The sequence below is a fragment of the Patiria miniata genome, unplaced genomic scaffold (assembly GCF_015706575.1).
Source record: "Patiria miniata isolate m_02_andy unplaced genomic scaffold, ASM1570657v1 HiC_scaffold_9, whole genome shotgun sequence".
Taxonomy (NCBI): Eukaryota; Metazoa; Echinodermata; class Asteroidea; order Valvatida; family Asterinidae; genus Patiria; species Patiria miniata.
Genome location: NW_024037076.1, coordinates 17,566,362 through 17,582,040, shown reverse-complemented (window position 1 = coordinate 17,582,040; position 15,679 = coordinate 17,566,362). Strand labels below are relative to the sequence as shown.

At 42.0% G+C, this 15,679-nt stretch overlaps 1 protein-coding gene and 1 long non-coding RNA gene across 2 annotated transcripts; one reads left to right on the top strand and one right to left on the bottom strand.

Annotated features, from left to right (window-relative positions):
• The first annotated feature begins 123 nt into the window (after positions 1 to 123).
• LOC119719969 lies at positions 124 to 779 on the top strand. The gene is made up of 2 exons (XR_005270027.1): positions 124 to 206; positions 485 to 779. It is a non-coding gene; the product is annotated as an uncharacterized LOC119719969 (long non-coding RNA).
• Positions 780 to 11,675: 10,896 nt separating this feature from the next.
• On the bottom strand, positions 11,676 to 14,482 carry LOC119720933. Its single transcript, XM_038190800.1, has 2 exons — positions 13,640 to 14,482; positions 11,676 to 13,529 (listed from the first exon to the last, which is right to left on the bottom strand). The coding sequence occupies exons 1-2, from the start codon at positions 14,480 to 14,482 to the stop codon at positions 11,676 to 11,678; spliced, it is 2,697 nt and encodes an 898-aa protein (XP_038046728.1).
• Positions 14,483 to 15,679: the final 1,197 nt, after the last annotated feature.

Here is a 15,679-nt window from a genome sequence, read left to right as displayed (position 1 = left end):
TGAATAGTATGTCTTCCATGTGTTCTTTTGTCGTCTTAATATATTATTATTCATCTTTGCCTAATTTGCATGGAATGTCGTGTCACATGGCATTGCTCCACTAATGGCATGGCAGAATACGCTTATCACGTGTAGTATGGCTATTTAAGCGTGGGAATTTCCAATACGCTTCAGTCTTCGTCACGTCGCCGAAAGCTGTGAAGACTGTAAGTTTCGTTCTTATTTTCTGTACTTTAATTTATATTTATGTAATTTGGGACATTTCACATTGTGACATTATCCTATTTTGTGAGTGTTTATCTGTGAATTCTGGCTTACTTGACTTTATATTGGTGTATTTAGTTGCAAAAGGTCATTCATGTAGGCACTAAAATGTACATGTACGTGTGCTTGTGCACGCATGGTTTTTGGTTTACCAGTTACGATATTGATTGAACGTAGTGTTTAGTGCTGTTTATGTGTTAATTTATGCTTGTATTTACAGCACCAGAATGCCGCTGTGAACCCAGAAAACCCCTGTATACTCCAGTAAACTACAGTACATACATTCCTGATACCCATCCATTGTGTGTAGCGACGGGTGTTGGCCCCGCATACGATTTGTGAGTTATATTCAAATCTAATTGCTAAGTTATAGGCTAACTGTAAACTTTATGAAGATGCTGTATCTATCTCAACCTGTGAAACTCTAAACACTGTGCTCTAATTAACTTTCATTTATTGTGAACATATTGTTTAATTGTCACTGTGTTTAAATATTGTACTTTGGTGTGTAATTGTCCTTATTTCTTTTATGTAATTAAATGTATTTACTTGTAATTTATTTTCAGTTTCACCTGCCTATTTATGGGCTGAGTAATAAAATGAAGGGGAAAGCATCCTACTAGTGTCACCTCGTCAATTTTTCGGTGTCACGCTTACACACAGTGACAGGGATGTTCCGCTGCAGAAGCAGCAGCAGCGAGCCCAGAAAGTCGATGATTGCTTGATGGCAGATAATCGCTATGAATGATGTGTGCATGAAGGGGACTCGCAAGATAACCTTGATGATAAGACCATACCCCAAGACACCTACCACGCCAATGATATATTGCACAGATGCGGTATATCAGTAAGATACCAGCAATGATCTACAAGACACTATGTTGTTGATAAATCTGAACTTTACTTTTCAAACAGATCTATCTAAAGATGAACGATCAATTATTATGCATTAATTTGAAGTTCGCAGTGCAAGCTTACATTCTATAATAAGTTGTCATACGCATTAGATTATGTTATATAGGCTACCTGCAACCTGCAAAATAAACTACAAAAGGGTCAGTAAGCTCGTTTTATGAATTAAAAAGACAAAATAATACGTTGTTGAGAGAGAGATAATTCCTACTTGCAACCATCCGGTAATCTGTTTTAATGAGGGTTTGCAAATAAGTGGGTCATTTCTATTTTGTTTAAGTAATTGCAAACAGCGAATTTGCTGTATGTAATTACCCTGCATTTCTACTTTTTACAGCCATCCGTGTGTTGGTATGCAAACAATCACATGTGCATTTCTGCCCCTCCGGTCCATTTAGTGATCCGAAATATATGGCTGCGTTTGATTACCTTACACGTGTGTTCACGACTATTATGTCCGTTTGGTCAATTACGTCCGACAACAGATTTTGACGAGCAATGGCCGATTATGTCCGACCCATTATGTCCGACAGCCGATCATGTCCGACCCATTGTGTCCGACAGCCGATCATGTCCGACCAATTGTGTCCGACGGCCGATTATGTCCGACCCATTGTGTCCGACGGCCGATTATGTCCGACCCATTGTGTCCGACGGCCGATTATGTCCGACCCATTAAGTCCGACAGCGATTATGTCCAACCCATTATGTCCAACGGCCGATTATGTCCGACCCATTATGTCCGACAGCAGATCATGTCCGACCCATTGTGTCCGACGGCCGATTATGTCCGACCCATTATGACAGACGGCGATTATGTTCGATCCAATGTGTCCGACGGCCGATTATGTCCGACCCATTGTGTCCGACTGCCGATTATTTCCGACCCATTGTGTCCGACGGCCGATTATGTCCGACCGATTTTTTTCGACTCATTGTCCGACGGCCGATTATGCCCGACCCATTATGTCCGACGACGACTATGTCCGACCCATTGTGTCCGACGATGAGATACGTCAGACCTATGCTGTATTTATATGGTCGATTACGCCGGATTCATTCGGTTGTGTAGGCTACTGACATTAATAAATTATCTTTGGGTTGTGACTGCAATGAGCGCGTAAAATTACCGAGAACAATTCTTAAAATGTCCCCTAATACGCTGATGAGCTTTACAGAATCTTGTGAAGGAAGTGGCCTATGACTTATGTATAAAGCATCTAGCTGCAACTGTTCAAGACTGTAGTTAAACAATGTGCGCAAATGCTATCCGAAAACTTCCCATAGAAATGCACACGTTCCATACCGGATGTGATTTCTGGTTCATTGTGGACCATGTGGACAAAAACTTGCTATCCGACTGTTCGTGATTCGAAACGGAGCCTGAGCATGTGAAAGGAATTGTAAATTCACAACACAGATCCGTTTTCGAGAATTTCCTACAGCATTACGCTTTTCAACGAAAAAAAAAACATCTCTAAACTGGAATAAAGAGTAATGATGACGCGCAGGTTACAGGTCACGCAAAATTATGGTGGCCCCGAAGGGACATCGCATATCGCAAACGTGTGCTCATACGTATGCGATGTCGCGAAATTTATCGCGAATGTGTGCGCACACGTATGCGATGTCGCAAAATTTATCGCGAATATGTGCGCACACGTATGCGAATTTGTTTGCAATGTCGTGAATTTTATTGCATACCTTGTCGCATACCTTTCAGTAAAATTCCTAATGAACTGGGGAGTTGTAGCAGCTAGTCTGGAATCTAGACGTACTGTTAGATATAAATAGGGTCTGACTAATAAACCTTCGCGCGCACGCTGTTCCTCGTGCAATCGTTACTACTAGTCCTGTCGAGCGCAAACTTGCTACTTGCGCAACTTTGAAATTTGCGCGCGCAAGTTTGAAACTTCAGTTTTTTACCGGACGAAATTGGGTCAGGGAAAATCGGATTCCTGGTATCCAATTCCTGGACACAATGGGTCGAACATAATCGGACGTTGGACATAATGGGTCGGACATAATAGGCCGTCGGACACAATGGGTCGGACTTAATCGAACGTCGGACATAATTGGTCGGACATAGTCGCTGTCGGACATAATGGGTCGGACATAATCGGCTGTAGGACACAATGGATCGGACATATTCGGCTGTCGGACATAATGGGTCGGACACAATCGGCCGTCGCTAGTCAAAATCTGTTGTCGGATGTAATCGACCAAACGGACATAATGGTCGTGAACACTCGTGTAAATAAAACTTACACGGGAGCGATCGACCAGCTATCACGTGAAATTCGTGTCTACTCCCGAAATTCGGCATGTAAATGTTTAGATGATAAAATATTCTATGACAGGACACCCTGCTTACTTACAAATTATACATGCCCTTTAATAAGGCCTTTGACCGCTAATTCCCTTCAAATATATTTTAAAGGAAACGTAGATTCGCAGAGCATAGTAGGTTATTTCCAATGATTAATATTCGCAATGTCCGGATCATTTCATATTTTCAGTAAGTCATTATACAAACATAGAGTTTGCTGTTATTAACCTGTCTTCCACTTTTTCAATCATCCGTGCGTTAGTATGCAAAACAACCCCAACATAATTGCAGGGATCAAAGAAAAGTCAAATAGAACCACTCCAGTATGCCAGAAGTCAATTCAATTCCAATGCCATTAAGCTTCTATGCAAAATATTCCATTAGGAAAGTGTTATTCAAAATGGAGATCGGCTGAGAAACGCACTAAAGAGGCAAACGATGCCAAACAGTGAAATTGACCGTCACAAATGGAAATTTCGATTAATATTTCGCGCTCTGGTGGCGATGCTGTGCCTATAAAAGAAAAAGAACTACAAGAAAAATTAGGTTTGAAATAGCGCCCTCTTCAGTGTACGTGCCATATCTCGCATCAATTTGTTTTCGGTGTTTCTTGGTTTTTTAAAATTGATTTATTGATTTATTTTTTTGTCAGTAATGAATTTCGTCATGAACGGTAACAAGTTAAAAAGTCGAGGAGTCGGATCGAAGTGAAACGATCCAACTAAGTAGAAATCGCATCGAAAAGAAGCAAACCTCTAAACTTCACGATCATAATTATTATCAATCATATAATCAAATTCAAAATGTAAAAAAAAAGTCACACAAATGCTAAAAATTGAGTAACCGATATTGCCTAAATAGCTACTTCGCGAAAAGAAAACGTCGACAGTGGAAATTCTAGAGAATTTAATAATAGTAATTTTTTAACATGTAAATATCAGAGATCATCAGATGCACTCTTCTTTCTTCATAAACAAACTATCAGTGGGAAAATGTCTTTAACATCCATTCCGCAGATCCCGGTCGCATATTCAAATTTGTAAGCAAAGTATTTGAAATATTACCTGTTTTCTGAATCATTTTGTCAGTGGGCAGCATGGAATACAACCTAGACAGATTATATTGTGATAGTGTACCAAAATGCTATTCCAATATGACACGGTTTGTTTTTTCAAGGTGAACTGTTTTGGCTGTATCATAGTGGCAATGACAAAAGCATGTGGTTTTCCACACTCACTTGTTTCTCTTCATATTTTCGTACACTGTGATTTATACTTTCTGTCGAGAATGAAAGTGACCCAGTGTGCCATCACGTACCGCCCTCCGTGCCCCCTGATCTCGGGATAATAATGTCAACGAAGGCTGGTATTCACGTAGACATGTATCCGGATATGGCAAAGTTCCAATAAAGTTCAGTTTAACGCAAGAGATTTCCGTGACGCGAGCATATAGCTGGAACATCATTCAGCAATGGCGTCTGTGCTGTTCTTATGGCCGATGTTTCTCACTATAGCAATTTGCCAAGCAGGTAAGATACACTTAATGCGATATCCTATATTAAAAGATTCTACGCAGTCTGTATGGCTGTCTGCTAGCTAGCTGTGTGTCACGATTTTCTTAATAGGCCTAAGAATAGTGTAGAAGACGTACAAAATACAAGGGTCAATGGAGAGGCTTGGTTATTTACCATCAACGGTTCCTCTGATAATGCAGTCATTCAGTGTATGCAGGTCCTTAAATTGTATGAATATGCTCCGATTTCACTGTCCTCTGAAGTTAATTGGCACGTGAAAAAAAAAGATTTATTTGTTTTGCTTTGTTTTGTTTTCTTGGCAAATTTGTTTCTTTGAGACTTTGAATAATTAAATAATACAACATTATCTCTACGAAAACACTCCAAAACGTACGTATTGTTATAACAGAAAACGTAACGATGATGATGAAAAAATGTGGCAAAATTGCTTCACTAAGCTTTACCACGCCCACTTGGGGTCAACATGCAAATTGAGGCGAAAGTAATACATAAGTATATATAGGCCTTACTCTTTAACCGACGATCGTACGATTTTGAACGATATGAATAAGCATTTCGAAACCTGATTGTATAAGGAACCCTTCTCAAAAATACGTCAATTTACATGCAAAAGTCTCCCGGTAGTTGCCCGTGGGCATGACAAAGCTTCCATTGTCTATTACAAATCGTTTTCCACAAAATATCTAGGCTTTCAACCACGCAAGTTTTTTTTTTTCTTCAAATTTTAACTTTGAATTTTTTTCCCACTTACAACTTTTTAAAACCTTCAAAGAATACAAACTTTACGATTCCACACAGCTAGCGGCATCCCGCTAATGAAACATTAAAATGGCCAAGAGCTGGAGTTTGGCCAATTTGGTCTGGTCAAGTAAGAAAATGTGATGGATGTGGAGTCCGTTAAATGTCTGTCCTTCAAAAAAAAAATGGTGTAAATTGAGGATACACATATAAAGCACCATCGAGTAATTGAGGACAGGAATCAAATATAGGACGACGTGTATTAGCAAACGTGTGCAAAATCAATGGGAGCTGTTGAAAAAGATCGACGATGAGGAACAGTATAAAATCCTCGCTTTACACAATAAACAAACCCTTCAAGTGCTTGTGCATGCGCGACCTTTGTCATTAGAATTTCTGTACAGCTACAAGCTCCAACCTGATTTCTTATTATTTTTGCGTTACAAGTATGTACAATTTTATTTCATCTCAGAGTTGTCAAAGGTTTACCACTGCATAGCTAAGGTGAACTTTCGACGGCGTCAAACTTTAAACATTTTTTAATTCATTTTTTAAGGAATTGGCAGAAGCATAAATATATGACCAGGCGATGTAATTAATGGCGCTTCAGAATCCACAATCAGCTCCCTGCACGAACAAGAGGGTGCGCTATTTTACCACTTTTGATGTAATGTAATAATTTCACTCTGTAATTTTATAAATAAAAAACGACGCCTATAATAATAATTTTCGACCAGTTATGTCATAATTAAAACCGACCAGTTAACAAGTAAGGCGAAGTAAACAAAAAAAAATATGTTTCTCGTCCCCGCCCGCTTCCTTTATGGAGGCCGTCTGGAATTTTTTTATTATTTTTTTATTTTTGAAAAATGCAGTAAAAAACACAGAAAAAGTCCACAAATTCATCTAAAAATAAATACTTGCGAAATATGTGACCAATACATCACTAAATGACACTGTAAATATGTTCAGTTTTCTTGTCCAACTTGTCTTTAATTTTAAAAGTGTCTTTGAACAGTGGAAACACCAACGGTTGCAGGAAATTTCAAAATTGCGACCATCAAAATAAACAGTTATGTTTTTATTTTATATATTTTTTCAAGATGGTCTTCCTCTCTTCCTCCTTTTTTTTTTAAAAACCCGTACCAGAAACATTTTTTTTGGTATTCGGCCTAAGAATATGCAAGTATTTAGGGGGAACTTATAATAATTTTTTTGCGACTTCCGTTGGGTAATAGGGATGTTCATGACACGCTTTCGGCGGTGACCATAATTCTCGACATTGCTTTAAACCCGTCCATAGCATGAACTTCATATGTTTATTGACATCAATCCTGATACAGGGGGGTACATATTACCGTGAGGTCATAGTGACGCCTTAAGGCATTACATAAACGATATTAGTTGAGAATGTGATGATCTTCGTCCAATTATAACCCATAAGCTAAATAAACAAAATCATGATCAAGCTTGGTAATCTAATAGACCATGCATTGATAAATATATTTGATCTTTGAACGCAAACTCGCTTAACATTTCCTTCTGGGTTACTAGAAGGTCAAACGTTAATGTGAATTTAAAATACATATACAATCCCTTAAATCAAAAGGAAACCAACTTCTTCGAAACGGATCGAGGGATGAAGAAAGAAACCTATATATGAATATGAACCCATTTCCGAAGATGAGGGGGAAATGCAACGTCAATCATGACATCTACAGGTAGTTACAAACGTTCGAGGTTTAAAATTGAAAAAAAAAATCAATTTTATCGACTGAACGATAAAATATCTTACACGCAGCACGAATGGGTTTTATGTTTAATGATTTATTGGAGTTCATGAATAATGCATTAATGAGCGGATTGGCTAGCCCAGCAGCAACGTGGTTAGACAGAGGCAAGGTGTGGGCTGTTGTCACGTGGAGAAGACCACTTCGTTGCAGTAAATGAATGTGGAAACATCGTTATCGCTATTCTCCTGTTCAGCATCAAGTTATACTTCGAAATTTATCCGAAGTTGTCTTCAAATTTCTTAAGGGTAGTTTCGTTGTCTGGTTGAAGTTGGATCTCATCGAGTAACTTCCAAGAATGCCTAAATCCACCCGGTCATCAAAGAGCTAACAAGCAAGGCGTGGTGAGTCTGGGGTGTCATCTTTGCATGCAATGAACATTAATCACGCTTCTTTTTTGCGAGCCAGCCACGACTGGCTCGCTAGATAGTAGTGGTAATATTAATATGTAATGTTGTGAGCTTGTCACTAGCACATGGATAATAGTTGTTGCTTCGATGCTTGTTTGGTTTATTGTGTCTCAGTACATCTCAGTACATCGCATGAGGTTTATACTTATCAAAGGGCTACATTGTTTTAGGGTGCAATCTGATCCAAGTTGGGGCCTTATTCATTATTCATTAATAGTAAGTTGGGGTTCATGCATTCCAATGAGGATGAGGTAATGTCTGGGTTTGGGTGTGTGGTTTCAGATCACTAGGTGCCTAATATACATAGCTTTCATGCAAGGATACTACATCCCTCCTCACCTTAGAATGGAACTGGCTAATATACAGCAAGAATGCAATGAATAATATAATGGTGCATGATTTAAATCTAGATCTAATTTTTTTGGAAACAGTTGATAAATCTAAATTTAATTTTATACAGTTAATTAGTAGAGAAATGTTCATTGTTCGATGTACAAAGTTCATGAACATGATGAAGCAGTAGATCAAGTTAGACTGGTTTATAGTTTAAGAGAAAGTATGATCATGCACAGGGTAAACATAAAGAGATTCATTGCGGTATATACAGTTCAGTTCAGTTGTTTCCGATGATCAGTGTTCGAAGTTAAAGTTCAGTCGTTTCCAAAGAGTTGTTGGTGTTCTAGTTGTGCTGCACTCTCTTTCCATTGTGGATGCAGATATTATTGATGGCCCACTTGGCCAGGCCAGAATTGACGTTCGTTAGTCCATGGTTGCATCATGGTCAGAGTTGACGTGTGTCAGTATGTTGGTGTTGTGATTTACACGCTTGTTTGTTATTTGGTGTCATTATTAACACGCGCGTTTGTTCTTCAGTGTCGTTGCTTAACACGCTTGTTTGTTCTTTGGTGTTGTTGATAACACGCTTGGTGGTTGGCTGATATTGTTCGATTAGAACACGTAGTCATCTTCGGAGTCGCTATCCGGAGAGCTTGGTGGTTCGTCGCTGATAATGGCGTTGGACATGTTTGGCGCCCGTCTGCTGTTCCGTACTCCGGTAGATTTTTGCGTAGTGGTTTGAAGCAGTTGCTGTTGCTCGGATGATCACGAGGGTCATGACTGGATCTTGTAGTAGGCGTTTTTGCGGGATGCTCTGATCCGCGATGCCGAGAATATTTATGGCAAGGTTGTGATCTGCCATGTCTAGAGGTGGTCTGGTTCAGCTTTGATGCCTTGTGCCATCTTGATATGTTGATATATCCTCACAATTTTGTTATCCCGTCCTCGTCGCCAATGTAATGTAGTGAGCTTGTCACTAGCACATGGATAATAGTTGTTGTTTCGATGCTTGCTTGGTTTATTGTGTCCCAGTACATCTCAGTACATCGCATGAGGTTTATACTTATCAAAGGGCTACATTGTTCTAGGGTGCAATCTGATCCAAGTTGGGACCTTATTCATTATTCATTTAGTAAGTTGGGGTTCATGCATCCAATGTGGATGAGGTAATGTCTGGGTTTGGGTGTGTGGTTTCAGATCACTAGGTGCCTAATATACATAGCTTTCATGCAAAGATACTACATAATAGTTTTAGTAATTTTGCACGGGTTGACGATTCCGTCTCCCAGCTCGGCGATATTCGGCCTGTACCGGCCCCAGCCATGACAGCACTTGAAAAAGGACTTTCAACGATAACTTTTGCCATGAATGAAGAACCGTGTTCATTTTTTGTGAGGTGCGTTGGTGATTGCCTTCGGTAACATTTTTGATTTCCGAGCACAAATCCGCTTGGCCCTTGCTTCCTTTTTTACATGAAGTTTAATGAGAAATGAATATACTTTGAACTATTTACTACATTTATACTGAATGACTAAATGTTTATTATGGGATGCCAAACTCAAATAAATACATTGTAACGCGCGCAATAAAATAACATTGAAAAACTAAGGAATTTAATTCGAAAGAAAATTTCATTAATTAAACAATGTACCCCAAATAATCAAACAAACAAATATAAAAATTTTAAATGAAAATAAAACAAACATTCAACTGGGTATGAATTAGACGAAATACCAATATGGTGCAGCGGATATGTGACAAAATTGTGCACTTTTTCATAATAGCGTGAAACATGGCTCATATTCTTTGTTCATATTAATGTGGCAAAAAGTTTTAGATGTGGAGCCATCCCAAATTCACCCTTTTACGGGCGTGGCAGCAATATAAAAAAAGGGGGACTCATCATGCCCGCAGTGAAAACTGGGTTGTTTCCACTTGTCACCAAGGCAGGAAACCTCACAAAGACATAATTATATAGATTATAAGTGTTTTCCAGATGTGGAACCATCACAAAAGCACCTTTTTGGTGCGAGTGGCAGCCATTTAAAGGGGGGGGGGGGTAATTGTAGGTTTTCCCGGCCAACTTCACCATTAACCTGGCTCATTCAGTTTAGATTGAAATTGAAAGATCACACAGATCGTCATTCGATAATCAAAAAGAATCATTCAACTTGACTATCCGAGCAATCTATCGCCTTCAAATTAAAAGTATCCCATTGTTCATTCAATTTCGCCTGAACCAGTAGTAGGGGGTTGATCGGGCATTCCTCTTCATTAATGGGCAAACGTATTTCCCATTTTGCCAAGCATGTTTTAAGACTTTTAAAATTCTAAATTATCTCGGCGTAAATCATATTTGATGTTTTCAATCCGTAAATGCACATCTCTCTTTCTAAATTAAAGGATTCGTGCGAGGAATGTTTCTCAGGAACACATTTTGCTTTCTACTACTAACTTTCTACTACTCTGAAATGTATGAAAACTATTCAGACATCTTACGATCCTTTTTTGGTTAGTGAAAGAAAGGGCAGGACAGGAGATTGGTGACGAGTCTATGATTGGTTGATTTGCTCTCCTTTAATTACTGATTGTTCTCACATTACAATGATGAAGATAGTAGGTGAGCTGATTAGGTTAATTTACTGATGAAGACTTTAAGCCGTGGTATGGGAGCCGTGAAATGCAATGTAGGTTGTGTAAGCCGTGTGGTAGGCCGTGGTTCTACAAGAAAACCAAATTAATACAATAATAAATATTGGAACCTACATTTATGAGGTGACATGAAAACATATGAAAATGGACTAAGATTCGTGTAATAATTTCCCCAGTATCAACTAAATTATCTAACAAACTGAGGGATTAGATAAGCTATTATAAGCCCCAAATTACACTAAATTAACCAGCAATAATGATAAAATATGAGGGCATAATCCTTAGTAAAAAGATCAATAAAATGTACGTTCATGTACCCATAAAACAACATGTGAGGAAACCCACGTTATTTATCCATTACAAAACCCCCCACAAAATATCCCTTAAAATCATCTATAAATCTACTCACTTTTAGCTTCTACGCATGGCCGCTGATGGACGGCATACAGATGATTAGGAAAATTTGGGTTAACCTGGGATTTTACGTTTGATTGAAGGAATAATTGCGAGGTTTATCGGAATGATTTCAGGACAAATGTGACTAAAATTGGAATCACGTTGGAATTTTCTAGATTCATAATCACGAGAGGGCGCTATACCAATTTAACGCTTAGACACTTTTGTACAGCCGCCCCTAAATTTGAGCATAAAATTTACTAAATCTGAAAGTGTCCCTAAGAATTACAAGAGTATTGATACAAGTTAACAGTTTAGGTGTTGTTGGGTTCACCATCGGGTATGTTGTCGTCACTGACCTCCGGAAACCTGATCAGTCGTGCCACTGGGCGAGTGTAGGTTTTACCTCGAACGCTCACGCTGGCAGTGCGGACACGACCGTCGGAACCCGGAAAGGTCTCTGCAACTCTTCCGATGGGCAACTGAGCTCTGCTGAGTGCTGGGTCGACAATCATAACGACATCAATGGTGGTCAGGTTCGGACGGTCTGTACGCCACTTCTGGCGTTCCTGGAGAGTCGGCAGGTAGGATTTGACGAACCCGGACCAAAAGTGATCAGCGAGGACCTGGCTATGCTTCCAGCGTCGTCTGCCAAGTAAATCCCTTGCAGGATAGACAACCTGAGGGAGAGTCGCATCATGCCGCCCCATCAGCAGAAGGTTTGGATCGACTGGATCGGGATCTGCAACATTAGATGAGACATACCCCATAGGCTTGGAATTTAAGATTCCCTCGACTTCAATGAGCACAGTGCGAAGTACTGACTCGGGGACGGACTGCTCATTCAGGGCAACTCTTAGGCCATCTTTCACGGACTTGATCTCCCGTTCCCAGGTTCCTCCAAAGTGTGGAGCCTTCAGAGGGTTAAACACAAACTTGACCTGGTGCTTGGCAAGCTCCTGCTGTATGATAGGATCCATGGCAGCAAAGGCGTCCCGTAGCTCATTATCACCTCCTTTGAAATTAGTGCCACAGTCGCACAGGATCTCGAATGGTTTCCCTCTTCTGGAGATGAACCGTCTAAAGGCCATCAAGAACGCGTCAGTATCGAGGCTGTCTAGTAGGTCAAGGTGAATGGCCCTGGTGGTCATACATTTAAATATGATCCCCCAACGCTTCTCGCTCCTTCTCCCAATCTTGCACGTCATTGGACCGAAACAGTCTACCCCTGTTAAGTAGAAGGGAGGCTTGAAGAGGCGGAGGCGTGCTGGAGGCAAATCTCCCATCTTCGGAACTTGAGGGCTAGCTCTCCACTTCTGGCATTCGAAGCACTGGCGTTGATGTTTTCGGATTGCTTCTCTTCTGCGTAGTATCCAAAACTTACGTCGGATCTCTGCCAGGATGCGCTCAGGTCCGTAGTGGAGCAACTTCTCATCGTAGTCACGGATGATAAGCTTTGTTATGGGATGAGCTGGATTCATCATGATGGGATGCTTGGTGTCTTTGGGTAGATCTTGGGTACGACGAAGACGTCCTCCCACTCGGATGAGGCCCCAAGATTCGTCATACTCTGGAGCAAGCTGTAGGAGTCTGCTACCACGGGGGAGCTCTTTGCCTGCTTGGATGCAAGCAATCTCCTCTGGGAAGGAATCTTGTTGAGCACGCTGATAAAGAAACATCTCGGCTTCTACCCGTTGTTCAACCAACTTGGTAGGATCAGCATCCTCGGCCGCCCCATGAAGATGCTGCATGGTAGCTGCAACAAGGTCACTCCAGGTGTCATGTTCGGATGGATCAGGTAAGTTGGGCTGAATGACGACCACAGCACCGCAGAAGGTTGACTTCTTGAACTCAGATGGGTCTTCTGTCTGTGATGTAGACGGGTGAGCTGGCCATGTGTCGGGAGTCAACCGGAGGAAGGAAGGACCATCTCTCCATCTATTGGCTTGGCTGAGGTCAACCAGGGTTTTGCCTCTTGTAAGGTCATCCGCGGGGTTGTTCTTGGTGTCGACATACCGCCACTTGTCAACATCGGTCAGGGTCTGTATTTCTGCGACACGGGTGCCAACGAACACTTTATACCGGCAGGATTCTGATTGCAGCCAGGTGAGCACAGTAGTCGAGTCACTCCACAGGATGACTTCATCAAGAGGAAGAGTCAACTCTTTCTGGACAAGATCAGCTAATTGGGCACCGGCTAAGCTGCAGAGAGCTCTAGACGAGGCATTGAGAGTTGCCGTTTGGGGGCAACACGGGACCTGGCCATGATGAAGCTAACATGGACGTTGTGATCTTCATCTTCTGTTCGGATGTAAGCCACAGCTCCGTAAACTCTCTCCGATGCATCACAGAAAATGTGAAGTTGGCGATGGGCAGCCTCTGTCTTGACATTTGGTGGTGTGTAGCATCTGTTAAGCTTCACTCCAGTCAGGTGGGGAGGTTCACTCTCCCAGGCTTGCCACTGGTCTCTGATATCACCCGGCTCAAGTGGATCATCCCAGTTGCGCTTCGTCTTCCACAGGTCTTGGACAATGACTCTCGCTCGGGCTGTAAATGGGGTTAGGTACCCTATAGGGTCGTACTGGCTCGCGAGGATCTTATACATATTCCTCATGTTGAGGCAGTCATAGCTGATGGGTCTGTGGCGGTACAGCAGGGCATCTGAACTGCATTCCCACAACATACCAAGTGTGCCTTCAGTGGAATTGGTCTCCCCGAAGGTTAACCACAGCTCACAGCCATCAGAACGGGCATCTGGTGGGAGATCTTCTACTACAGCAGGAACTTTGCTGGCCCACTGTCGTATTTCAAACCCACCGTCAGCAAGCAGGTTTCGCATCTTCTGGACAAGGGCTTTGGCATCTGTCTCGACCGGTAGACTCTGCAAGCAGTTGTCAACATAGAAGGACTTGTCGACTGCCTTTGCAACTTCTGGATAGTCCTTCTCATGGTCAAAGGCGTGCTTTCTCAGAGCATAGGTAGCACAGCAGGGACTACAAGTCGAGCCAAAGGGAAGCACCTGCCATTCGTAGATGTCTGGCTCTTTGTCGACTTGTAGGTTGCGCCACAGGAATCGGAAGAGGCATCGGTCTTCTGGTAGGAGGCGTACTTGATAAAACATCGCTTTGATGTCTCCTGAGATTGCTACTGCGTGTTGTCTGAAGCGGAGTAGTACACCTATGAGTCATGCACCGAGTGTTGGCCCTGGCAGAAGGTGCTCATTAAGGATCTGGTTGTTGTACCGGAAGGAGCAGTTGAATACTAGTCGATACTTTCCGTTGTGGTATACGGTATGGTGTAAGATGAACCAGGATTCTTCGGACTTGTCTGCTTCATCCTTTGGCAAGATCCTCACGTGACCCGCATCGACCAACTTGGCGATTAGCTCGTTGTGTTTCTCGGCAAGCTGTGGGTATTTGTCGAGTCTCTTCTCGGTCCCCTTCCGAGTCGGTAGCACTGCCTCTTTTGGGTCATGGAATTTCATCTCATCCCCTTGCCTCAGGAGCGGAGTGGCGTAGCGCCCTATCCCGTTGACTTGAACGCGTTGAGTTGTGGCCTCAAGCATCTGAACTGCCTGTTGATCATGCTTAGAACGGGTAGCTTGCTTGTCATTCAGGTACGGTAGCACATCAGCCTGCCACAACCTCTCCACGTGCTGCATGAAACAGAGAAGTTTTGTGGAAACAGAGAAGTTTTGAAAACCTTCTGTTCTTTCAGCTGCTTCTGGTTCCCTGGAGGGTCCAACCCAGCTTAGTGTTGATGGCAACTGGAGCTCCACGTGTGCCAGACTTGATTGGATGTCTTGCCACGATGAGATCTGCCTGATCAGATCCAATGAGGACCTGTGGAGAAGCATTATTGATTACGGGCAACTGAAGGTGACGGAGATGGGAGTAGCGGTGTTGCAGATCTTCAACAGGATATGTGTACTGGGACAGGCACAAGTTACTGGCTCCAGTTACAGTGTACATCTCTTCAGGTTTGTCTCTAGCTGACATCTGGAAGGTACAAGACTGGCCTTGACATTCAACAATGTCTTCACGAACAGTCCTGAGCAACATAGTCTCTGGGTTGCCATGAAGCTTGAGTCTGGCAGCTGCTGACTGGAGTAGCATGGTTCTTTCAGAACCGTCATCCAGTATGGCATATGTGTCGATGGATCCCCCTGGACCATGGAGGGTAACTGGGAGAATCTTGAGCATGACGTTGTGGGGACGAGTTGGTTTGTCCACGAAGACTGCTTGGTTGGACGTCTGGAGCCTATACACATGACTGGTTGCCTTCTTGGCGGCATCATGTAGTACAGTGAGGTGAATTT

Excerpts from the sequence above, each read along its gene's own strand:
- LOC119720933 (XM_038190800.1), bottom strand. The coding sequence starts at position 14,482 with ATGTTTTATCAAGTACGCCTCCTACCAGAAGACCGATGCCTCTTCCGA. Across the intron at positions 13,530-13,639 it reads ATGAAGATCACAACGTCCAT|AAAGAGTTGACTCTTCCTCT; the intron begins GTTAGCTTCATC and ends GATCTTGTCCAG.